At 42.7% G+C, this 26,227-nt stretch overlaps 2 protein-coding genes across 2 annotated transcripts; both read right to left on the bottom strand.

The window, feature by feature from the left end:
- Nucleotides 1-2,870: 2,870 nt before the first annotated feature.
- Nucleotides 2,871-4,083, bottom strand: LOC127193361 (lactosylceramide 1,3-N-acetyl-beta-D-glucosaminyltransferase). The gene has a single exon (XM_051150692.1). It carries the CDS (start codon nucleotides 4,025-4,027, stop codon nucleotides 2,897-2,899), a length of 1,131 nt encoding a protein of 376 aa, XP_051006649.1. The 5' UTR covers nucleotides 4,028-4,083; the 3' UTR covers nucleotides 2,871-2,896.
- A 15,017-nt stretch (nucleotides 4,084-19,100) lies between these two features.
- On the bottom strand, nucleotides 19,101-20,547 carry LOC127193360 (lactosylceramide 1,3-N-acetyl-beta-D-glucosaminyltransferase-like). The gene has a single exon (XM_051150691.1). It carries the CDS (start codon nucleotides 20,372-20,374, stop codon nucleotides 19,127-19,129), a length of 1,248 nt encoding a protein of 415 aa, XP_051006648.1. The 5' UTR covers nucleotides 20,375-20,547; the 3' UTR covers nucleotides 19,101-19,126.
- Nucleotides 20,548-26,227: the final 5,680 nt, after the last annotated feature.

Genomic DNA, 26,227 nt, shown 5'->3' with positions numbered 1-26,227 from the left:
TAAATCTATATAAAAGATTATAGACTCCACCACCACCACCAACAACAACAACAAACCCAAGCTAAAACAAGATGAAGAACTTAGCCTGCTGCTCAAGGCAAAAACAAAAACACAAAACAAAACCCCAAACCAAATAGAATTAAAGGAAAGAACAACATATATTAAGTGGACTACAAATTATAAAATCTCACTACTCATATAATGAATAAATACGTGAAAGGACTCACAATGAATATGGGCGTCGCCCTCAGCCAGACAGAGCAGCTTAACAAGAGACCTTTCTTCTCCCAGGCAGGAAGGGAGATCCCTGCGGTGTCTATGAGTGGGGTGCCCTGTTTGATGGTACCCTCTTCTTTTCCAGATAAAACTACAGTATTTATATAGTAACCTTTGCTATGTTCACAAGAACAAAACACAAATATCTCATGAAAGTGACGTGTGGAACTGAAAAGAATAAATTTTTAACAAACCCGCAAGGTTAAGTGTATTATCAAAAAAACCAAAAAAACCAAAAAATGATTAAGTCTAAACTAACGTTAATATTAAGTGGATTGCTGTTTTTAATTTTTTCTAAAATGCATATATTGGTCTTTTTTTTTTTTAAATTAAAGTTTCTGAAATCTAAACCACAAAGTTAGGAATGGGAATCTTCTACAAAGAAATGATTTTTATTTGTCTTAAAGTTATAAAATAATGTGTACCTTCAATGAAATGCCAATTACTGAACAGGAACAGTTTTGCTCTTCATGTGGTAAAGATCCTTCTTCAAATTGTAGAAGCTTTTCAAGAACCATGTTACTCTCCTGACAGTTCAGTAGTCTCCATAATGTGTGCCAAGCCTGACACATTTGACAGTGAAGATCATGTAACTTGCTCCTTTTTACACCTAACGATAATAAATGATTTGCAGTACTCCAGATGTCAGATCGAGCCTTGGTGTGTTTGGGGTATCTGTATTGACTGACTATGGTGTGTTGAGTGTGATATGGCACCTGCTGACTGCAGATAACAGAATTTTAAGGTGTGTGTGTGTGTGTGAGACACAGGAATTGGCAGTGTGGGGCAGCGGCAACTGTATCTTAAAAACAAGACTTTCATTGGAATTAGAAGAACACTATACCAGGGATTGTCCCCAAAAAAGTTAATTAATTTGTAGATGGACATTTATTGAAAGATGATAGCAGTGATAATGGCAAAGCTTAGAACATGGGTGATTCTGATAGGAAAGAAAATAATTTTGTCTCAAACATTAATGATTTTGTTTATTGTTATTGTTCTAATCAAATGAAAGCCACCTTTATTTTCACTTTTCTTTACAATTATTAAATTGTAAAAACTGAAATTAAAAAGAAAGAAAGCCTACATGAAAGGGTAAAGACCAGAAATACAAGGGAAAATTCAATAAAACCCAAAAATTCCTTATGTACAAAATTCCTATTATAAGTCTGGTTTAGTGGTAGTCACATTTGTAGCTACAGTATCTGCCTTCTGTATTAGTTTGATTTTCTGTTGCTGTGACACCATGACTGAGGCACCTTATGGGAGGAAGGATTTGTTTGGCCTGTGGTTCCAGAAGAATAAGAGGTGATCTTCCCACCACTCAATGCCACTTAGTCCCCTCTGGGCTGGTGCACTCTGAGCTGAATCCTACTTTGTAACATAAGTGTAGTTCACTTTACTAGATCTGCCAAACTGCTGAGTACAAAGAACACACAACTGTACCAAAACCCTCAGTCTCATTTGGTCAGTTTCTCTGTCACTCTTACTTGGATTCCATGTTTGAAATATTTAAAAGAAAACCTCTGATAGTTACGGAGCCAAATAACGGAACATTTTAGAAATGGCAGCAAGAGTAAAAAGCTTTCAAGTTAAAAGTCTGCACTTGGAACAACACCTCTGGCCTACAAGACCTTGCTGGTAAGCAATGGGTTAATTTGAGTAAGGCTGTGACTAACTCATTCCAAGTTACAAGGAAAAGAGGCCTTTAAAGCTTATTTGTCTTTTCCTTTTTGGGTGCTGAGTTATGCCTCTAGCCCTATCTTTCCTTTCAGTGTCTTCCATTATAACATCCCTCTATGTAAGCTGTATTCAAGCAAGTACCTTAAACCAAGTGTTTAGTGCTTTAAACGCAATTCAACAATTCATTAAATTAAAACCACTTTATCTTAGAAGGCCTTCAGGGGCCATAAACTGCTCCTGTTTTACACATTTAGAGAAATCCTAAATAAAGTCCTGGCTAGGGCAGACCTGGTAACTTTCTCAAACCTTACTTTAAAAATTGAATTTGAGAAAAGGATATACCTTAAATGATGCCAGAACTATCCAGGTAAACATCTATAGCAATGCCAGTGTCAAGCGATTTGACTGTGTGGACATTTTCCTATGCGTCTTCACTAGAGGGAAACTTCCATGAGGTTGGTATACTTTCTTCTATATCATCTGCCCCTACCACCTCCACCAAGTACTTTTTAAATCAAGATAATCTGCATTGCTTGCTCCAAAGATAAATTAATTTCCTTAGATGCTACATTATACGTTTGTTCAGTATTTCCCGGAAACTAGTACTTTGATACCACGGCTTCTCAATTGCTCTCCATACCTTAAATACACATGTGGCACCAAATGAGAACATGAAAAACCTTGCTTCAGTTTTGCTTTTGCTTATGATAGAAGTATTTTTTTTAAAATATGAATTCCTTGAAATGGATTTAGGCCACGAATTAGGCGTCATATTGACCAGTCTCCATAACGAAAGGAACATGTCAGTACCCTGGGATTTGAAATGATGTCTTTGCTTTCATTTCATTTCACTCAGGCTAGAGAGAAACATTTACAGTTCATTCATTCAATCAATTTCGGCTCAAGACAGTGAACACAGCACAGCATTCAAGTACGACTAAGCAAATGCGGCCCTGCAAGGATACGGATTCCTGCCAGTCAGCCTGCAGAGGAGAACTATCTTAATGAACTTGCAGTATATTTGACCAAAAAACCCTTTTGAAATGTTCTTTACTTTAGGGTCTGTAGCCTCTATCCAGAGGTCCTGCAGATCATGTGTGTGTCCATGAGATGTCATCATCTTTTCATAGATGCAGGGGTGGTAAAGAACCTTCCCTCCCCCAGAAAAGAATGCATGGTCCTGTGGCACCATGCCCATTTTATTGGCACAGAGGCCCATGAACACATCATCTATGTACAGACTAGAATTTAGCGTCTGCGATACCTCATAGACTCTGGCAGCCACATCGCTGGAGACGACATAGGCAGCACCAGCTGTATAGTCAGGGTAAGCCGGCCACTGGTACATCTCATAGGGAACATAGTATTTGCTGCTTTTATCCCTAACAGGAGGGGCACCACGATGAACGTGGCCAATCCAAAAGTCTCGGACACCGATCTGCTCTAGTCCTTGAAGGTATTCAATGAGGTTTGGCATATGGATGAATACATCATCGTCAGCAGTCATCAGGAATTTGGCATGTGGACAAAAGGTGTTTGTCCAGCTGAACTGAAGAAGTAATTTCAGAGTGAGGTTATAGAAAGAATCAACAAAGTCTTGCTGAATTATATCCTTGAACACGCGATCTTCCCAAATCAGATTTTCTTGCAGTTCTCCCTTCAGTGGAGCAGGAGTTCCTAAAGCAAACAGAGTTTTGATGTTGGCATTCAATTGAGAATGGGCATACTTCTCATTGCCCCACGTTTTCCTGATTGCAGACCGCCGGTCATAGTTCTCAGGGGCGGTCTTTATAAACAGTAGGAGGAGGACATCTTGAGCCTGACACTTCTCTCTGTGGTTGATCAAGTATGGGTAGTGAGCCTGCTCGGAGCTGTGCTTGAGGGACAGGGAGTCGTTGACAAAGTCGTAGATATTTACGAGGTATCTGTAGGAGAAGGACTTCATGTAGTTCATGATGTGATTATTGATTGGGCCCCAGAAAACCATGAAGCTCAATATAAAACAAGTGGCAAACAGCTGAAAAAACTGCCATCTTTTGACTCTTCTGCCACTGCCAAACATTCTCATGGTCTCAGGTCTGTTGTAGATGGCCGCTTGCCTCTTCAAGACTAGAAAACTTTGTACTTGTAGAACGGATGTGTTTCTTAATGCATATTGGTCATAAAATATGGTAAAAGGTCTCATTCCACACAACGTTCTCTTCTGGCAACATGTTCTCTGGGATTGCAAAGGAATGGAACACTATAGAGTGAGCACACTGGCGCACTGAAATCCGTCCACCCCGGCATTCTTCATTAAGTTCTGTGTACGGTCTCACACAGCTGCTCCGGATGGTTCTGTCTGTGGATATGCACTGTAACCCTATCAAAAGAACGAGATATGAATGGCTCTCTGAGTTACCACCAAGGAAGTCCTGTCTCTTAAACCAAATGTGACCTGGTTGATACTCACATAAGTATTAGTGGCATTAGCACTTAAGAGGTATTAAAGTTTCACCAGCCAGGGATCAGGACAGATACTAGGACTCACATGCAGACTCCAGGCAAAGAGGTGCGAGTTGTATGGAGGAATTGAAGGATAGAAGGCCAGAGTGGGTGGCTATTGTCAGGAGACTCTAAGGGCTGGCAGATCTGGACCCAGGGGTCCTGCACAGACTGATGCACCAACCAAGGACATTGCAGGTAAAGGTCTTAGACCACCTGTTCAGATGTAGCCAATTGACAGCTCCCTCTCCACATGGGGATGGGTGGGATGGGGCGGAGAGCAGGGGACTGCCTCTGACATGAACTCTGTTGCCAGTAATTTCATCACTGCCCCTTGGCAGGAAGGCCCTGTGGGCACACAGCGAAAGGGGATGCAGGCTATCCAGGTAAGACCTGATAGGCTGTGGTCAGACTATGGGGTGAGCGGTCCCCACCTGTCAGAGGTCTAGGGGAGGAAACAGAGCAGAAAAGGGAGGGAGGGAGGATGGGAACAGGAAGATAAGAGTGAAGGGAATACAATCGGGATGCAACCTGAATAAATCATGATAAAAAATTTAAAAAGAAGAAAAAAGAAACCAAATGTAATACACAAACAATCAACAAAACACTGTCCCATACTAGGTACAAATAAGAGTTAAGTTTTCTTTTTAAAAAAATCAAGGCTCATAGTCAAAGAGTCAAGATTTGCTTTTCTGAAGCAATTTCCAAACTATCCAACTACTTTGTGACTTACAAATATGTACAGGCTGTATTATTTGAAAAATCAACAGGCATTTCATATTTAACAGGTTCTAAACTGGGCAGGTAGAATTTCAAGGCTAGTGTTGTCATCAGGGACGTGAACACTAAAGGACTTCCAAGCACTCACTGCTTGTTTTTCCTCAAACCCCTAGAAACTAGGGAATGTACGAGTCAACTTAGTTTTCCTCAGAACCAATGTGACTCTGCACAGACTACGTAAAAAGCGGAGGCTAGATAAGGGTCTTCTAATGTGAACATCTTGTTTGATCTTCCTCCTTGACACCTGGCTTCATTTGTGCCTAAACCTGCGTTCTCCATCTACACCAGAAACTCCAGAGCCCGCCTTTGCCTTCAGCCCCATCTCCAGTTGTTTAATCTCATGAGACACTTCATCTCAAAGGCTTTTCACCCTCCAGATCATCATCACTCCTCATCCAGACTAGGGCTCAGATTGAAGCCATTTTAGTCTGAGTGAGCTTTCCAAACCTTTGATATAACCAAAGCCGCTATCAGCTAGTGAAAAGACAGAGGCCAGGTTATGAGTTAGCATTCATTTAAGATTCTTCTGAGCCTACTTTCCAGGTATTCTACCACACCTTCGGACACTATAAGTTACTGACTGCTTTATGAGTCCTGCCTGCTGTCTGTGTCAGTAGTCTGGTGGAGCCGAATGCCCCAATCCTCTCATAGCATGGTGTGCACATGTTCCAAGTTCTACAGGCATCCTTCAGCTAGATAGATGCTGAACTATAGTTTCCTCACTCTGTCCAAGATGTTCCTCATTTGTACCTCGAAATGTATTTGCTCTCAGGGAGGGGCAGCACATAGGTCTCCTAGACATTGGTTAGGATTAGGAGGGAGAAAGCAGAGCGAGCAGGGTGTGGTGGGGCATGCCTTTAATCCCAGCACTCAGGAAGGCAGGGGCAGGTAGACTGCTGTGAGTTCGAGGCCAGCCTGGTCTACAAAGTGAGTCCAGGGTAGCCAAGGCTACATAGAGAAACCCTGTCTTGAGAAAGCCAAACCAAGAGAGAGAGAGAGAGAGAGAGAGAGAGAGAGAGAGAGAGAGAGAGAGAGAGAGACAGAGAGACAGAGACAGAGACAGAGACAGAGAGACAGAGACAGAGAGACAGACAGAGAGAGACGGGGTTGGGGGGAGATTGCAAGACCACACCAATAAGCCCCAGAGGAGAAACGTACACCCTGCTTTGTGCCCAGAGACTTGTAATCATGCACCTCATCCTTGGCATTGATATAAAAACAACTGTGTACACTGAGGACCCTGCAGAAGGAGCCTAACTCCAGTTGGGACACTGCCTTTCAGACCTCTGTGCTTCCAGATCCTGCTCTATTTCCCATTCCCCACAGTTACTCCTAGTCAGGGCAGTAACTACCAGGGCTAGTCAGGAAGAATGCCCACAAAGGACACTAAAGTCCCATTCAGACCTTGTCCTCAGCTAATCAACATGCAAAGCACTTTATCTCCTAGGATATGGATGTTAAGATGCAAAAACTGCTTAGGAAGCCGCAACCAGCAAAAGAAAACAAACAAACAAACAAACAGCAGAGTATATGGAAAGCAGTAGGAGTGAATCTAATATGCACTCAAAGGTGCAATGGTAATGTATGAGAGGCCTTGGTTATAGAAAGACCAAATGCCCTCCTCTACATGATGGACCAGCTTGACAACGATTTCCCTCCCCTCCGTATACTTATCACATCTGGATTTAATGCTTTGAAAGGATGTGAGAGAAACAACAGGAAACACTAGTTTCTGATGCTGGGTTCTGCTTAAATTTGCAAAGTAACTTTCATTCATGGCCAACATCTTTGTTTCTACAGTGATTGTTCAGGTAAGGGATGCCTGAGAAGGACAAAAGCAAGGGTGTTTCTGCCTCTTCACATCATAAAGGAGACTCAAATTGAGGTAACATAATTCTTGATGGAGGAATTTGTGAAAGCAGTATGGGCATTAGGAAGTCTAGGAATACTTTCTCTCAGTTGGAACAAATCTACAGTCTCTACTCCAACAGACGACCTAGGAAGTGAACAAAGGCTGGTAAATGCGATGACTGGTATTGACTGTCAACTCCTCAGGATCTAGAATTATGTAGGAGACAAACCTTCAGGCCTGTCAGATGGACTGCTTCACTGAATAAAAAAGGAGGGCCAAGCAGAAATTCAGCACTCGCCTTTGTCTGCTGCCTGACAGTGGATGCTCTTTCACGCCCTGCCTCATCCATTGCTGCCATGACTTCTCTGTAGTGCCTTCCTTAAATTCATTTTGTTATGTGTTTTGTCTTAGCAATGAGAAAAGTAACCAACATGCTATTTTTGGATTGTGAGGAAGTACAGACGTTGGGCTGGAGAGATGGCTCGGTGTTTAAGAGCTCTTCAGATTTCCAACGCCCAAACTGCAGCTCACAAATGCCTCTAACTCCAGTTCCAGGGGATCCAATGATCCAATGCCCTCTTCTGGCCTCCAGAGGCATTGTGTATGTGTATGCGTACAGACATGCCTGTGCATGCACGCGCACACACACACACACACACACACACACACACACACACCCCACACAGACACACAATCCAACCATAACCAACTTCTTACCTCAGAGCAGCTGCACTCAGCCAGGCTCCTGTGTTCATTCTTACCAAGCTCAAGGTACAAGCCTAAGCTTAGGAAATTATCAGCTTTTGAGCTCATTCCTCCAAGCAGTCAAATGAGTGCCTGACTCACTAAAGATATTAGATCCTACAGTGACCCAGGGCTGTGACTCAGCATGGTGCTGCTGCTGCTGCTGCTGCTGATAGCACAGCAACTGGCCCGTAATTACTATTTTACTTCTCCAGCATATCCATGCATTTACCTCATGTTTCTACATTAAAAAAAAAAAAAGAAAAGAAAAAAAAAAACCCTAAGTAGACCTCAAGTGGTTAAAAAACATTTCTGAAAAAGGGCAAAGCCAGCAACCTATGCCAGTGAGCTTAGTGTGTCATCTGAGGCCTGAGAATGTGATTTTTCCTATTGATCGACAGATTCTAATACTGATTCGCTATTCCCACACACAATAACCAAATCTCACTGATAGTATTGGTGTGATAAGAGAAAGATTTAGGAAAGTTAAACTGCTTGTTGATTTCATATCATTTCCGCAAAACCAAGAGAACCAAAGTCCTCCAAGTAGTGCATCCATGGGAAGCTTCTCCCAGCCCGAAGGAAAGGACTAGCATTTTCCTCCATCTGAACCCCTGAACAGGATCAAGCAACACTGGCCCGGCTCTTGGCCACCTTTGCAAAGTGCACAGCACCCTTAATTCTTTCACGCGTGTCACTGAGGCACAGACAAGGCCACTGCAGAGAAGCACATGAATTGGCTCATCCGGTAGAAGAAAACGTGGGGCCTTACAGAAAACAAGGAGCAAGTGTGGAGTTCAGCACCCCCATGCAGCACAGTGCCCATCAACAATCTGGGAACAAGGGCGACCTTGTGGGCACCAAACAAATGCCATTTTGTACCAGGCCTCCTTCTTGTCCCGAGGGTAAATGTCCACCTTCCCCCAAGTTCTCGGAAAACTCACAAAAATGCATCTGGCAAAGGCTCCCAGAAACGTGCACCCTAGGCCATCCAATTGGGTGCATGTGGGGCAAGACCACAATGTCAAATAAATAAAAATCTCCCCTTGTGGCTTAGCCCAAGCCCCCCAAACCCACTACCTCAACCAGCTTTAAGGCCGACTTTCCTGTAATCTCCTTACCCAATTATGTAATGCCAAGGCTTGGAAAGTCCCTCTTGTAGTTTTTGCCCTCATAAATCTTGAACCGTAAGGAGTCCAGGCAACACCTTCTTCCAGTTACTGGGGAACTGTCCGTCCAAGCTCTGGAGTTTGCTCAATAAAAGACTTTGTATAAATTGCATCCGGCTGATTCCTGGTGGTCTTCAGGAGTCTCATGACTGGCGCACAACATTTGTTGCCTTGGCCGGAAACTCCCAGACCGCCCCCAGAACCTCCATCCGGAGAGTCTACACCGGTTGATAAGTGTTCTGTGTACAGCTCACTTGTCTCCGGTTGATAAGTGTTCTGTGTACAGCTCGCTTGTCTGTTTCTTACTTTCTTTTTTTTTTTTTTTTTTTTCTGTTCCTCTTTCTTTGAGACCCGGAAGTCTGTGTTGGTATGTGGGGCACCCAAAAAGCGATCACGGGGTTGTGGGTGTGAGTGTCTGGAAGACATTCCAGACCCTCGTTTGGGAGACCTTAGTCTCCATTTGGGAGATGCAGTCTCTATTTGGTATACACAGTCTCCTTTTGGAGAGCCGTAAGCCTCGAGTTTCGTTACTTCCTCTTTTTGTGCCTGAGAGGAGACAAACGCTCCCCTGTCAGTACTTTCGTTTTCTGTCACTTTTCTTTAAAATTATTAAATTGTAAAAACTGAAGGGGAAAAAAAAAAGAAAGAAAGAAAGAAAGAAAGAAAAGAAAGCCTATGTGGAGGAGGTAAAGACCAGAAATACAAAGGAACATTCACTAAAAACCCAAAAATTCCTTATGCACAAAGTCCCTATCATAAGTCTGGTCTGGTGGCAATCACATTTGTAGCTACCATCTGACTTCTGTATTAGTTTGATTTTCTACTGCTTGGACACCATCACTGAGGTGACCTTTCCACCGTTCACAGTGGGAAGTACGGCCGTGAGCCCTCATGGGGTCTGGAACATCTTTAACTGGAAGCAGGAAACAGTGAAAGTGAACTCAAAATGGCTTCTGCCATTTCCTTACACTTTCAAAGCCTGCCTCCAGTGACAATTCCTCCAATAAGACCCCCCCCCCCCTTACTTAACCTTCCAAAGAATATTACCAACTGCAGGCTAAGTATCCAAACATCTGTAACTATGGGCCATTCTCATTCAAACTGCCACTACTTTCTGTCCCTCACAGGCTCCTGGCCATTTTGTAACTGCCTAAAAGTCCAAAATCTTTTCTGAGAATCCAGCCAATCCCTTACAGTTCCAAACTCAAATTGTACACCTTCACCATATCATAGCAGAGCCTATACATTAACATTGCAAAGGGGAGAGATGACAGCGTAGTGAGGGAAGACTGGACCAAAGTCAGACCAAAACTCAGCAGGGCAAAGGCCAGACCTTGTGGCTACATGTAGATATAAGTGATTACGACCGCGCCCTTCAGCTTTGCTGTCCGCAACACGCGTTTTTCTCTCGGACTGATTCCGCTGTCTGGGTGCACCTCTCCTTGACAGATAGCCCACAGCTTTGGCATCTCCTACATTTTGGGGGGATCTCCAATTCAATTCCGACTTCACTTTTACAGGAAAGGCCTCTCAAAGACTCCCGCTCCTTGCCACACCCGTGACCTCAGTAGATCTCCTAGACCATTGGTGAGGATTTCACAGCCCTTCTACTCCTGTACCCTCTGTGACCCAAGCCAGCTGTAGGTAGATGACACTGTCAAGTTTGGCTGCTGCCTTGGGATGGCCCTTGGCCCCTTGCATCACAGCTGCAGCAGGTGGTCTTGTTCCTTTGTTGAAGTGGAGAATTCCTTAGACATTTTCCTTTCACAGGTTGGAATGGTAAATGGCTGGGGCCTTGCCTGGGGGCACCCTTCCCTGTGTTCCAACACCCATCAGGCCTCTGTTAATCTGGGGGCACCGTTCCCTGTGTTCCAACACCCATCAGGCCTCTGTTAATCTGGGGGCACCGTTCCCTGTGTTCCAACACCCATCAGGCCTCCCTTAATCTCCTTACCCTTTTCAGTCCTTGACTGCAACAGGGTCTCTTCTCTTGAAACAGTTCATTTTGTATTTCTTTCCACCCCCTTTGCTCTTTTGTGGTTGTTATTGCTGCTACAGACTTGCATAGGAGTAACTCCTTGTGATCTTGCAAGAGAATCAACATTAGGATTTCTTGAATTCTCCTAAGCCAAATAAGTCAGTCCATTACTTTAAAATTTAGTCTTAGGCAAGGTTTAAAAAAATTTTTTTTAAACATTTTTTATTTTTTACATATACATTTATATTATTGTTATTATTTGTTATTATGTTAATATATTATACATTATGTATTATTATATAATATGTTATTATATTTATTATGTATACAGTATGCATCAGCTCACATTATAGATGGTTGTGAGCCACCATGTGGTTTTGGGAAATTGAACTCAGGATCTCTGGAAGGATAGTCAGTGCTCTTAACCACTGAGCTATCTCTCCAGCCCCTCAATCACTTTTCTAGTACTGCATTTCAAAGCCCTCTACAGTCCTCTAAAAGCCAGCATGTTCAGGTTTGGTCACAGCAGTGCCCACTCCTGGTGTCATGTTAGTAAATGCTTATCAAAAGGAGAATTCATCAGCAGAGGGGACTAGAGATCTGCAGACAGCCAACATCTTTCTCTAGCTATCCCTGTCACAGCAAAGTAGCCACAGTGGCAGAGAGGCGATTATTCATGGGCTCCTTACCATATATTTTCATTCACCAAGGCTGACTTAGCTAGAGTTGCTGCTCAGTGCCACAGCTGCCAGCAGCAGAGAGCAACACGTTACCCTCGACATGGCACCATTCCCTGGGGTGACCAGGTGGCGACCTGGTCACAGATTGACTATATTGGAATGCTTTCTTCCATGCAAAGAGCAACATTTTGATCTTATTGGAGTAGATATTACAGCTGTTTATGGATTTCCCTTTCCTGAACATCAGGCTTCTGGCAAAACTACCATACTAACAGAACGCTCATCCACCATGATGGTACTCCACATACATTGCTTTTGACTAAGGAACCCAGTTCACAGCCAAAGAAGAATGACATAAGGTCCATGTTCATAGATCCACTGGTCTTATCATGTTCCCGGTCATCCTCAAGAAGCTGGCCTGTTGATGACACTAGGTGGCAGTAACGTGGAAGGCTGGAGCTGTGAGCTCCAGAAGGTGGTATATGCTTTGCATCAGTGTCCAGTCAATGTATGGTACAGTTTTCCCACAACCAGGGTCCAGGAATCAAGCGGTAGGTAGATAAGGGAACAGTCCTGCTCACTATCAGCCCTAGTGACCCCTTAGAAAAACGTTTGTTTCCTGTGCTCCCAAACTTAAGTTCCGCTGGACTAGAAGGTTTGGTTCCAGAGTGGGGAGCACTTCTGCCAAGAAACAACAAACTGTTCATCGAAGTGGAAGCTCAGACATCTCTGTGGCCACCTTGGGCTTCTGATGCCTTTAAGCCAAAGGGTAAGAAAATAAAGTAACAGTGTTAGGAGGGGTGATTGATTCAGATTGCCAAGGGGGAAATGGGATGCTCCCCTACATGTAGGTAACAACGATTATGTATGGATGCAGGAGATCTGTAATTAAAGGCAAAGTGAAAATACAGCCACCTAATCCTTCAGGAAGCAAAGTATGGGTAACTCTCCAGTAGAGGAGCCAAGACCTGCTGAGGTCCTTGCTGACGATGAATGAAATACAAAACAGACAGTAGAGAAAAATAATTATACATAACCACGTAAGCCCACGTAACTAGTTGCAGAAACAGGAATTACAATTGATAGAAGTGTTTCTATCTTATTTTGTTAGGGAGATGTTTACATATGTATATACACATATATTACACTAGTATTTGCATTTTCTTTTCTCTAGTCAATACCAATAGAGATACTATCAGTGCTGTGTATATTTCTACGTTCAAATTATGAGGCACTAAAAGGCTAAGCAAAGGATACCTACTTTAAAATATATAAAACATTTATAGTTGTATGTGGGATAGGTATATTATATTAGGTAAAACTGAAGTGAAAAGTATCCCTGAAACTATGGAAGTGGCTCAGTAAATGAAGCTCTTGCTGTGTTTGTGTGTGTGTGTGAGTGTGTGTGTGTGTGTGTGTGTGTGTCTCGAGCTACATCCCATGTAATGCTGGATACTACAGTAGACACCTGTAATCCCTATCATGCTTAAGGCAAAGTTAGAGGTGGAGACTGGAGAATTCAAGTGCTTGTGTGCCATACCATCTCCAGTAGAGTCGGGTGACAATGCTGTTCCCGGGACCTGAGGCGCCGACCCCAGAAGGGAGAGTCTCCTGGAAAAAGCCATGGTGTTCTTTCCCTTGGAGTGTTGGTAGCGACCTGCTTCTTGCTATGCCTTCTTATTTGCTCTATTATTCTTCTCACGCATAGTCAAGGCAACAACAAGGTGACCAGGGACACGGTGCCAGGAGGTGAACTGGACAAAGCACCAGCCTAGGAACCGCAGAATGGGACACCTCCTCCAAATGTGCCTGATTTATTATTAGTCATCCTGAAAGTTCTTAAGAATAATAAACAATGCAGAACTTTTTCAATGAATTACAGCAAAAGGAGGCAGTTGAAAATTCCCCTCAACTAAATGAAGGGTCTTTACCAAAGGCAGAGCCAATTCAAGGAAAAGGTAACTTGAAGAAGAGTGAAAGTAAAAGCGGAATTTTAATTCCTACAATACCAAACTCCATATGGCGTGGCCTATGTATTGAAAGGCAGTCTCTGGTGTCCTTCTACATGTAGAGGACCCTGTAGATTGCCTGCTACACCTCATCCACCTCTCCCCTATTCAGCAGTGTGTGAGGGAGGGGATGGATGGGTGGTCATCAATGGGAAAAAGGTGTCAGACACTGACTAACAGCAAATTGCTAATCTTACTGAGGACTGTCTACGGCCCCTGGCTCAACCTGAGAATGTAATATCTGCCTGTGCCAAGCTGATGACTTAGAAACAATGATGTCGTTACTATGTGCTGTGTACTGTGTAATCTATATGCCTGATTGCTTCACTGACCCCCTTGAATCTACTCCATGGAAAACGTAACCACAAAACACTTCCTGTTTCAAAATGTGTATAAAAATCTAGAGAGCTTGCCTGCAAAATACACTCAGATTCAAACTGCCTCTGTGTTTGTCTCTGTTTGTCACCGCCGAATCCTTGCCCACCAAGTCTTCGAAGACCCTCATCCCAGGGACCCCCATACCTGACTGGGGTGGTCCTTGACACTTGTGAGATAGAACTGTTGTGTGCACTAATGAACAAGGGACCTGATCTCAAGCCTTGAGGAAGGTGAGTGTTACCTCTGATCTCCAAATGTGTGTTCCTTGCCAGCAAGGACAGACATGAACACTCACACATCCATGTATATATCCACAATAGTGACGTCATACACGCACCTACAAAGTCAAGATGTTAAAACGAGGAAAGAATACATTCTTTGAGTTATGGTGAATGACCCAATTTGAGAATTTCTGGATGTAAAATATCAGTGGTGTGTTCACCAAAAGGCACCACTTGGCAGTGACATATTCTATCGTTTTCCATAAATGAATTTATCTTCTGGATTTTTTTCTATCTTGAAACATATACTTATTTTTGTAATTGTAAAGTCTCAGTTACATGTTTTGCTGGATGTCATGTTTCATGTCAACTTGACACAAGCCTGAGAGGAGAGAATGACAACTGGGAAGATGCCCCAATATGGTCACACTGTAGGCAAGCCTATTGAGCATTGTCCTAATTAGTGATTGATGGGGAGGGCTCAGCCCAGTGTAGGGGAGGCCACCCTTGGCCTGGTGGCCTTGAGATCTGTACGAAAGCAGCCAGAGCAAGCCAGGAAGCTGCACTCCTCTATGGCCTCATCAGTTCCTGCCTTCAGTGAGTTTCTGTCCTGACTTCCTTTGATGATGAGCAGTAATGTGGAATTGTAATCCAAACCAACTTTTTGTCATGGTGTTTCATCACAGTGACAGTAACCCTAAGATACAACTGTGACTGTGCCCTGGTTCTACCCTCTTGAAGAAAGTATTTATTTTATTTTATTTTATTTTATTTTATTTTATTTTATTTTATAGAAAGGAGCTCACAGTTGACTTCTGCATTTAAAATTTTTTGGATTTTTAAAAGAGACTTTGGATTTCTTTTTAAGAGAGTAAAATTTTAAAGTGTTTGAATCTGTGAGAGTGTGGGACTTTTTAAGTTTGTAAAATGTTTTATATTGTGAAATTCCTAGTAATGTGTGATCTTGAGGATGAACAAGAAAGGAAAGATTGTGGCTGTACAGTGATGTGCTTATGAGTCCATCTGACAAGGGGTCAATTACGCTGGCTGCTGTACGTCAACTTGACACAAACAAGAGTCATCTGAGAGGAAGGACCTTCAATTAGAAAATGTCTCAATGAGACTGGGCTGTAGGCAAGCCTGTAGGGAATTTCCTTAATTGGTGATTGGTAGGGGAGGGCCCAGGCCATTGTGAATGATGTGGTCTTGGGCTCTATAAGAAAGCAGGCTGAGCAAGCTGTGATGAGCAAGGCCGTGAGCAGCATTCAGCCTTCTGCCTCCAGGTTCCTGCTCTGTTCGAGTTTCTATCCCGAGTTCCTTCAACACTGAAGAGTGTTGTGGAAATATGAGTGAACAAACCCTTCCCTCCCCCACGGCTTTGGTTGCGGTGTATCATCATATCGTAACTATTAATTTATAAGAGATCACTAAGTCATATTTGTCATAAGAAGTACAAAGGAAAAATGTGAAGAGGGTAATCAAATCGTATGCTCATACAAAACATTGTTAAGCAAAATGAGCCAGATTTATCATGAGATTAAAGAATGTGCAAGGCTGTTCGTTTTTACCATCCTACATATATATATATTAGGTGCGTAGACATGCCTCTTCCAGATTCTTATAACCATGACTTTTCAAAGCATTCTCCGTTGTCTTCAGCAGAGCTGGTGCTCCTGACAAAGGAAACAGCATCACCCAAGGACAGAAAACAAAGGAATTCGTGATCAGATTGGCTGTGGGCAAACAAATTTACAGGGGATAAAGAAAGACATGGGGTTTCTCAAGTCAGATGGAAGACTTTAGAATCCACACTGGAAGCAGCATTTGAGGTGCAGAGCAAAGGAGTTGTGTGAAGAAAGCGAATTAAATCTTGCCCTCGGACACAATTCATAGTTGGCAGGAGAGAACAACCAGGGAGACATCTAAAGGCCTCTCGTTATCATGGAAGAATGGAGAATTGGCACCAGAGATAGAAGGGCCAATTTTCAGTGTAGTTATGGTGCCCAGGTAAACTGCAAAAGTATACTTTACGGTAATGAATTCCTCCAAGCGATCAAGGTCCAAACCACACACATCCCTGGCATGCCTGCGAGAACAAAGCTCTGCTATGCCCAGTGACATGGATGCTGCCAAGTTCTTTTATTTAGTCTTCAAATGACCTCTAAATGCACCAAAGCTGCAAGTTCTTCTTCTTGTGCCACTGGATAAACGGTTAGGAAACAGCATTTCCCCACAAACACAGAAGCGGACCTCCTTAGGTAGCTCCGTAAGGAAGCTACCTAAGCTCTGAGCTGAGCGCAGCAGCAACGTGAACAGAAACAGGAGAGCGGATGTGTAATACAGACTTCGCTAATATCAAAAAGAAGGTGATTAATCACCAAATGATGCCACACAGGAGGCTAAATATGCATTACTGATGATTTTTAAATTGTTTATTAGAAAGCATAGATTTTTTTTTTTAGACCTCCTAATTACTTTGCCATACAAGACTGAAATTCAAGCGTTATAAATATTTAACATTTTGGTATAAAATTAATAGCTGAAAAAAGATGCAAACCAATAAAGTGGTAAGTTTTTACCAATAATACTGTGCACAGCCATTCCTTATTCTCTTTCTCATTTTATTTTTCATTTTGAAAACAGCCCTGCATTGGAGAACCAAGTTTTTTTTTTTCTTTCCTTTTCAAAAGGTGAGACCAGCTCTGGTTACACTTTTCAGGCCCTTGAGTCTTATGATGGAGTCATTTAACAACTCTAACAGACAGATTTCCTTTAACTTCAAAACAGTTCCATTCTATTCTAAGCAAAAATTAAAAAGGTGAGCACAGTTCATGAGAGCTCAGTCAAGCGAATAAATAACGGCTTCATAAAGTACTGGTGTAAACAAGACCACCTCGATGGTCAGAAAGATGACTTTTTCCAGCCACTTTTATCAGTTCCAAATGGAAACGTGGGCATGTAGAGCCCAAAGCCAGCAGCTACCAAGGGCCAACTGGTGAGGACTAACTATGAAACTGCCTTTTCAAGTTACACGTTTCTTCTCTACTTTTTAAAAAATTGATCAGAAAATCTGAACTATAATAGTCTAAAACCCCAAATCTACCCTAAAAATAATTATCATAGACTATTTAACACTACAGTCTTCAGATTAGTAAGAAATTACCCAAGCAGTGTAAACAAGCCGTATATCTCATAATAAAAATTTCACCAAGATTTCTGTAAACATTAAAAAAAAAAAAAAAATCTAAGGCCGGGCATGGTGGTGAACACCTTTAATCCCAGCACTCCGGAGGCAGAGGCAGGTGGATCCCTGTGAGTTCTAGGGTAGGCTGGTCTAGAAAATGAGCCCAGGACAGCCAGGGATACATACAGAGAAACCCTGTTTCAAAAAACAAACGTCTACCTGTGAAAACACAGACATCATTTACTTAAATTATTTTTTACAATGATTCCAACACCATCATAATAATGGCAGTGGAACTTTCCCTAATATATGCTTCTGTCTGAGGTATAGCACTCCATCTGCTTTTGCTGAGGTCATGTTTTGACTTGCATCTCATGTCCCCATCAATGGACATCACTTAGTCCCCTCTGGGCTCGTGCACTCTGAGCTGAATCCTACTTTGTAACATAAGTGTAGTTCACTTTACTAGATCTGCCAAACCGCTGAGTACAAAGAACACACAACTGTACCAAAACTCTCAGTCTCGTTTGGTCAGTTTCTCTGTCACTCTTACTTGGATTCCATGTTTGAAATATTTAAAAGAAAACCTCTGATAGTTACGGAGCCAAATAACGGAACATTTTAGAAATGGTAGCAAGAGTAAAAAGCTTTCAAGTTAAAAGTCTGCACTTGGAACAACACCTCTGGCCTACAAGACCTTGCTGGTAAGCAATGGGTTAATTTGAGTAAGGCTGTGACTAACTCATTCCAAGTTACAAGGAAAAGAGGCCTTTAAAGCTTATTTGTCTTTTCCTTTTTGGGTGCTGAGTTATGCCTCTAGCCCTATCTTTCCTTTCAGTGTCTTCCATTATAACATCCCTCTATGTAAGCTGTATTCAAGCAAGTACCTTAAACCAAGGCCAGTGTTTAGTGCTTTAAACGCAATTCAACAATTCATTAAATTAAAACCACTTTATCTTAGAAGGCCTTCAGGGGCCATAAACTGCTCCTGCTTTACACATTTAGAGAAATCCTAAATAAAGTCCTGGCTAGGGCAGACCTGGTAACTTTCTCAAACCTTACTTTAAAAACTGAATTTGAGAAAAGGATATACCTTAAATGATGCCAGAACTATCCAGGTAAACATCTACAGCAATGTTAGTGTCAAGCGATTTGACTGTATGGACATTTTCCTATGCATCTTCACTAGAGGGAAACTTCCATGAGGTTGGTATACTTTCTTCTATATCATCTGCCCCTACCCCCTCCACCAAGTACTTTTTAATCAAGATAATCTGCATTGCTTGCTCCAAAGATAAATTAATTTCCTTAGATGCTACATTATACGTTTGTTCGGTATTTCCCGGAAACTAGTACTTTGATACCACGGCTTCTCAATTGCTCTCCATACCTTAAATACACATGTGGCACCAAATGAGAACATGAAAAACCTTGCTTCAGTTTTGCTTTTGCTTATGATAGAAATCTTTTTTTTTTAAATATGAATTCCTTGAAACGGATTTAGGCCACGAATTAGGCGTCATATTGACCAGTCTCCATAACGAAAGGAACATGTCAGTACCCTGGGATTTGAAATGATGTCTTTGCTTTCATTTCATTTCACTCAGGCTAGAGAGAAACATTTACAGTTCATTCATTCAATCAATTTCGGCTCAAGACAGTGAACACAGCACAGCATTCAAGTACGACTAAGCAAATGCGGCCCTGCAAGGATACGGATTCCTGCCAGTCAGCCTGCAGAGGAGAACTATCTTAATGAACTTGCAGTATATTTGACCAAAAAACCCTTTTGAAATGTTCTTTACTTTAGGGTCTGTAGCCTCTATCCAGAGGTCCTGTAGATCATGTGCGTGTCCATGAGATGTCATCATCTTTTCATAGATGCAGGGATGGTAAAGAACCTTCCCTCCCCCAGAAAAGAATGCATGGTCCTGTGGCACCATGCCCATTTTATTGGCACAGAGGCCCATGAACACATCATCTATGTATAGACTAGAATTTAGCGTCTGCGATGCCTCATAGACTCTGGCAGCCACATCGCTGGAGACGACATAAGCAGCACCAGCTGTATAGTCAGGGTAAGCCGGCCACTGGTACATCTCATAGGGAACATAGTATTTGCTGCTTTTATCCCTAACAGGAGGGGCACCACGATAAACGTGGCCAATCCAAAAGTCTCGGACACCGATCTGCTCTAGCCCTTGAAGGTATTCAATGAGGTTTGGCATATGGATGAATACATCGTCGTCAGCAGTCATCAGGAATTTGGCATGTGGACAAAAGGTGTTTGTCCAGCTGAACTGAAGAAGTAATTTCAGAGTGAGGTTATAGAAAGAATCAACAAAGTCTTGCTGAATTATATCCTTGAACACGCGATCTTCCCAAATCAGATTTTCTTGCAGTTCTCCCTTCAGTGGAGCAGGAGTTCCTAAAGCAAACAGAGTTTTGATGTTGGCATTCAATTGAGAATGGGCATACTTCTCATTGCCCCACGTTTTCCTGATTGCAGACCGCCGGTCATAGTTCTCAGGGGCGGTCTTTATAAACAGTAGGAGGAGGACATCTTGAGCCTGACACTTCTCTCTGTGGTTGATCAAGTATGGGTAGTGAGCCTGCTCGGAGCTGTGCTTGAGGGACAGGGAGTCGTTGACAAAGTCGTAGATATTTATGAGGTATCTGTAGGAGAAGGACTTCATGTGGTTCACGATGTGATTATTGATTGGGCCCCAGAAAACCATGAAGCTCAATATAAAACAAGTGGCAAACAGCTGAAAAAACTGCCATCTTTTGACTCTTCTGCCACTGCCAAACATTCTCATGGTCTCAGGTCTGTTGTAGATGGCCGCTTGCCTCTTCAAGACTAGAAAACTTTGTACTTGTAGAACGGATGTGTTTCTTAATGCATATTGGTCATAAAATATGGTAAAAGGTCTCATTCCACACAACGTTCTCTTCTGGCAACATGTTCTCTGGGATTGCAAAGGAATGGAACACTATAGAGTGAGCACACTGGCGCACTGAAATCCGTCCACCCCGGCATTCTTCATTAAGTTCTGTGTACGGTCTCACACAGCTGCTCCGGATGGTTCTGTCTGTGGATATGCACTGTAACCCTATCAAAAGAACAAGACCTGGGGCTGGAGAGGTGACTCAGCGATTAAGATCACCGTCTGCTCTTCCAAAGGTCCTGAGTTCAATTCCCAGCAACTGCATGGTGTCTTACAACCATCTATCATGAGATCTGGTTCCCTCTTCTGGTATGCAGGTGTACATGCAGGCCGAGCACTGTATACATAATAAATAAATAAATCTAAAAAAAAAAAAAAAAAGAACAAGATATGAATGGGTCTCTGAGTTACCACCGAGGAAGTCCTTGCCTCTTAAACCAAGCTCACATAAGTATTAGTGGCATTAGCACTTAAGAGATATTAAGTTTCACCAGCCAGGGATCAGAACAGATATTAGGACTCACACGCAGACTCCGGGCAAAGAGATGTGGGTTGTATGGAAGAGTTGAGGGATAGAAGGCCAGAGTGGGTGGCTATTGTCAGGAGACTCTAAGGGCTGGCAGATCTGGACCCAGGGGGCCTGCACATACTGATGCACCAACCAAGGACATTGCAGGTAGAGGTCTTAGACCACCTGTTCAGATGTAGCCAATTGACAGCTCCCTCTCCACATGGGGATGGGTGGGATGGGGTGGAGAGCAGGGGACTGCCTCTGACATGAACTCTGTTGCCAGTAATTTCATCACTGCCCCTTGGCAGGAAGGCCCTGTGGGCACACAGCGAAAGGGGATGCAGGCTATCCAGGTAAGACCTGATAGGCTGTGGTCAGACTATGGGGTGAGCGGTCCCCACCTGTCAGAGGTCTAGGGGAGGAAACAGAGCAGAAAAGGGAGGGAGGGAGGATGGGAACAGGAAGATAAGAGGAAGGGAATACAATCGGGATGCAATCTGAATAAATCATGATAAAAAATTTAAAAAGAAGAGAAAAGAAACCAAATGTAATACACAAACAATCAACAAAACACTGTCCCATACTTGGTACAAATAAAAGTTAAGTTTTCTTTTTTAAAAAATCAAAGTCGCTATCAGCTAGTGACAAGATAGAGGCTACGTTATGAGTTAGCGTTCATTTAAGATTCTTCTGAGCCTACCTTTCCAGGTATTCTACCACACATTTGGACTATATGAGTACTGGCTATTTCATGTACCCTACCTGCTGTTTGCGTCAGTAGTCTGGTGGCCCAGAATGCCCCAATCCTCTCATAGCATGGTGTGCACATGGTCCAAGTTTACAGGCATCCTTCAGCCAGATAGATGCTGAACTATAGGCTCAGTTTTTAAAACCATTATACTTTACTATGAACTCATTAACTCACTAACCCACTAACCCAAACAATAGTAAAAGGAGATTAAAGGACACAATAATGAAACCTTAAGGATATTAGTTCTGTGGAACGATTCTCCTGGCGTAGTCCGCAGGCCCTCAGCAAACCCACAATCCAACCAAGGTTGCTGCTGGAACCTGGAACAGCTCAGAGCCTCAGCTGGAGCCCAAAGCCCTGAAGCCTTCCTTGGAGCAGTTCTCTCTAGGAGCATCTCTCCAAGTGTTGTTGAACAGCCCAAACAATCTCAAGTCCTCTCTTTTTCCTCTTGTTTTGGGCTCACATATATATCTCCTCTCTACTAGGATGTTTTCAGCTGGCAATATCCAAGCTCCCCAACAAAGCGGTTCGATTTCTAAGTGGAAAAACATCCTGCTCTCTCACAAGTCTGTTCTCCATCCCACACTTGGGGTCAACACAAGAACATGTTTATCTCTCTTACCCTGAAGTATAGTTTCCTCACTCTGTCCAAGATGTTCCTCATTTGTACTTTGAAATATATTTGCTTTCAGAGGGGCGGCACATAGGTCTCCTAGACTAGGATTAGGAGGGAATAATTAAGCAAAGCAGAAGGAGCAGGGTGTGGTGGCACATGCCTTTGACCCCAGCACTTAGGGAGGCGGGGCAGGCAGACTGCTGTGAGTTCGAGGCCAGTCTGGTCTACAAAGTAAGTCCAGGGTAGCCAAGGCTACATAGAGAAACCCTGTTTTGAGAAAACCAAACCAGAGAGAGAGACAGAGAGAGACAGAGAGACAGAGAGAGACACACACACACAGAGACGGGGTGGGGGGGGGAGATTGCAAGACCACACCAATAAGTCCCAGAGGAGAAACGTACACCCTGCTTTGTGCCCAGAGACTTGTAATCATGCACCTCGTCCTTGGCATTGATATAAAAACAACTGTGTACACTGAGGACCCTGCAGAAGGAGCCTAACTCCAGTTGGGACACTGCCTTTCAGACCTCTGTGCTTCCAGATCCTGCTCTATTTCCCATTCCCCACAGTTGCTCCTAGTCAGGGCAGTAACTACCAGGGCTAGTCAGGAGGAATGTCCACAAAGGACACTAAAGTCCCATTCAGACCTTGTCCCCAGCTAGTCAACACACAAAGCACTTTATCTCCTAAGATATGGATGTTAAGATGCAAAAACTGCTTAGGAAGCTGCATCCAGCAAAAGAAAACAAAGAAACAAACAAACAAACAAACAGCAGAGTATATGGAAAGCAGTAGGAGTGAATCTAATATGCACTCAAAGGTGCAATGGTAATGTATGAGAGGCCTTGGTTATAGAAAGACCAAATGCCCTCCTCTACATGATGGACCAGCTTGACAACGATTTCCCTCCCCTCCGTATACTTATCACATCTGGATTTAATGCTTTGAAAGGATGTGAGAGAAACAACAGGAAACACTAGGTTCTGCTTAAGATTTGCATTTGTTTCTATAGTGATTGTTCAGGTAAGGGATGCCTGAGAAGGACAAAAGCAAGGGTGTTTCTGCCTCTTCACATCATAAAGGAGACTTAAATTGAGGTAACATAATTCTTGATGGAGGAATTTGTGAAGGCAGTATGGGCATTAGGAAGTCTAGGAATACTTTCTCTCAGTTGGAACAAATCTACAGTCTCTACTCCAACGGACGACCTAGGAAGTGAACAAAGTCTGGTAAATGCGATGACTGGTATTGACTGTCAACTCCTCAGGATCTAGAATTATCTAGGAGACAAACCTTCAGGCCTGTTGGATGGACTGCTTCACTAAACAGGATCAGGCAATGCTGGCCTGGCTCTTGGCCACCTTTGCAAAGTGCACAGCACCTTTAATCCTTTCACGCGTGTCACTTGGCTTAGTATCTGAGGCACAGGCAAGGCCACTGCAGAGAAGCACACGAATTGCCTCATCCGGTAGAGGAGAAGGTGGGGCCTTACAGAAAGCAAGTAGCAAGTGTGGAGTTCAGCACCCACATGCAGCACAGTGCCCATCAGCAATCTGGGAACAAGGGCGACCTCTGTTTCTGGTCGGGCTTAGTGCGTAACCATGGGAAGCCTTCAGTTCACTGGCTTCAGTATTTAATCTGAACATGAGAGGCGTATTATCAATTTAATGTAACTAGAGGGAAATAAAAATTCCAGATCACTTCAGGCTTACTGAACACACGGAGCCCGGTAGCTTCGAGGGAGACTGTCAAGGTTTTGTAATACAACTACAGGGTTTTTTTTCTATTTTGGAGAAGGGAACTTTTTTTTAAAAAAAGTAATCAGAAAAATGAAAGACAGAAGTAGAATATTAGGGGCTCAGAACTTAAGATTGCTACTCAGCATTCACTCCAGCTCCAGAGGATTTGACACCACCTTCTGATCTCCAAAGGCACATACACGCGTGCGTGCACACACACACACACACACACACATCTTGAGTGAACAAGATGTGGGAGACACACAAAGAAAAGTAAAATCTTTAAATTCTTTTTTTTTTTAAAAGAAGCAGAACAAAGTGACAGACCTCTCCTAAAATATTAAAATACTGAAATAGTCAGAGAGTGGTACCCCTCAATTACCCAAAAGAACAGTTATTTAGACAAAAGAGGTTTTTAAACTTAAAAAAAAAACCCTACAATTAGTATGTCAAGAAGCCATAAGTTTCCATATAATAACACCTGATTTTGTTGTTGTTTTCTAGAGACAGGGTTTCTTTGTGTAGGGAACAAGGGAAAGTTAGTTATATTTCTTTTTGTTAAACGCGGGCTAGAGCCATTTGCTGGGCATGGGAGAAGTAAAGACAGAGATACCAAATGAAGACATGGGTGAAGACAAGTCCTAAGGCTTTGATAAGACCTGGTGACATGGTGTTAGAGAGAAGTGGGATGGTTTATCTTATTACTAAAATTTCCTTGTAACTAGTTTGATTATGTGGGATTTGAGATAGGAAATATGAAGAAAATTTCACATTAAACATTTGCTTTCTTAAACTTGATATTTTAAACTCATTGTTCTAACAGGGTTTTTTGTTTGTTTGTTTGTTTGTCTTGTTTTTAGTTTTGTTTTGAGTTGACAAAGCTGCTTATTCTAAATAAAGTCCTCCACTGTCACCAGTTTTTGTTTTGTTCTGTTTCCTGGCTGAAATAAACTTCTTTACCCTTCTATCAGCAGTCACTAATATGAATATGTTTCATACATAACAGACATTATTTTTGAAATGCTTCACATAACTGCTAACTCTTTTAAGCCTAGCAACAACCTGGAGGGGCAGAGGGTAGAGAAAAAGTCTCTCCATGTTTGCAGAGGGACAGACCAAGGCACTGAGGTACTGGGGAAACCACGTAACCTTCAAGATTTCCAGATCAGTGTCCCAGCTGTGCGCTGCCCTTCCTCCTGCCTTGGTTCTTCCCACGGTTTGCATGAAGAGGACAGAGAAGGCAAGCAGGGCAGGCGAGGACAAGAGAAGCAACAGGAAATCACAGGAAGTTCTTTCACCACGGGGAATCTGGAATCATTCATGACTTTCTATAATTGATGGGTTTTTTTGGGGGGGGGTACCTTTTCCACATTTTCTCTACTAAAAGCCCTTTTCTTAACTCTGTAAGGGCACAGATTTCTACCCCATGGCCCCCCCCTCTTTTTAATTTGGCTCCAGTATCACTAAACAACAGACAATGGTGGTCTAATGAGCCTGTGCCCTGTATTCGAATAGTCCTTTCTCCAAAGAATACCAGAGGCTCTAAGGATAGACACCCAAAGTGGAGGAGGAGGAGGAGCGAGGAAAGAAGTCGCGAGGACAGAAGAAACAGACAAGAAATTCAGAGGACATCTGAAGCAAGTGTTCGATCAACAAATACTGAGTAAATAGAAAAACAGAACAGTCACGCCACACAGGGAGTCACACCCTAGCCTCAAACTTCAAAATATATTCAAAGTTGGTTTGTAAAATGATAGGCAAAAAGTAAGCATAATTCAGAGAATTCATAATTCGGAGCATAACTTAAGATATAACAGGCTATAAGCGTATTATAAAGCTTATCCCCAGAATATGAGAAGAAAACACAAGTACACATACCACTGTTGCTTGTCTACCTCTTTAGTGTGATACAAAACGCAGTGAGAACTCTCATCACTTCCAAATGGATGCTTCACACATAATGGCTGCTCTATCTGAACCTGGGATTTGAAGAACTGGGGATTTAAAAAAAAAATTTTTTTTTTTTGAGATTTCTTAGGCTCTAGAAAAATTCCTCAAGGTAATCCGAAAGGCTGGATTTAGTTGGGAAGGGAATTCGGAGGCCATGAATTTGATATTGGCAAAATCAAGAGTCCTGTGAAAGAAGGACTTCCCTCTGAGATGAGAGAAAGGAGGAGAAGGTAGGGAATGAAGGCAGCGGTCCACTGAGCAGGAACGAAGAGCA

Source organism: Acomys russatus, chromosome 8, assembly GCF_903995435.1.
Source record: "Acomys russatus chromosome 8, mAcoRus1.1, whole genome shotgun sequence".
Classification (NCBI taxonomy): Eukaryota; Metazoa; Chordata; class Mammalia; order Rodentia; family Muridae; genus Acomys; species Acomys russatus.
This window is presented reverse-complemented; position numbering and strand designations above follow the sequence as displayed.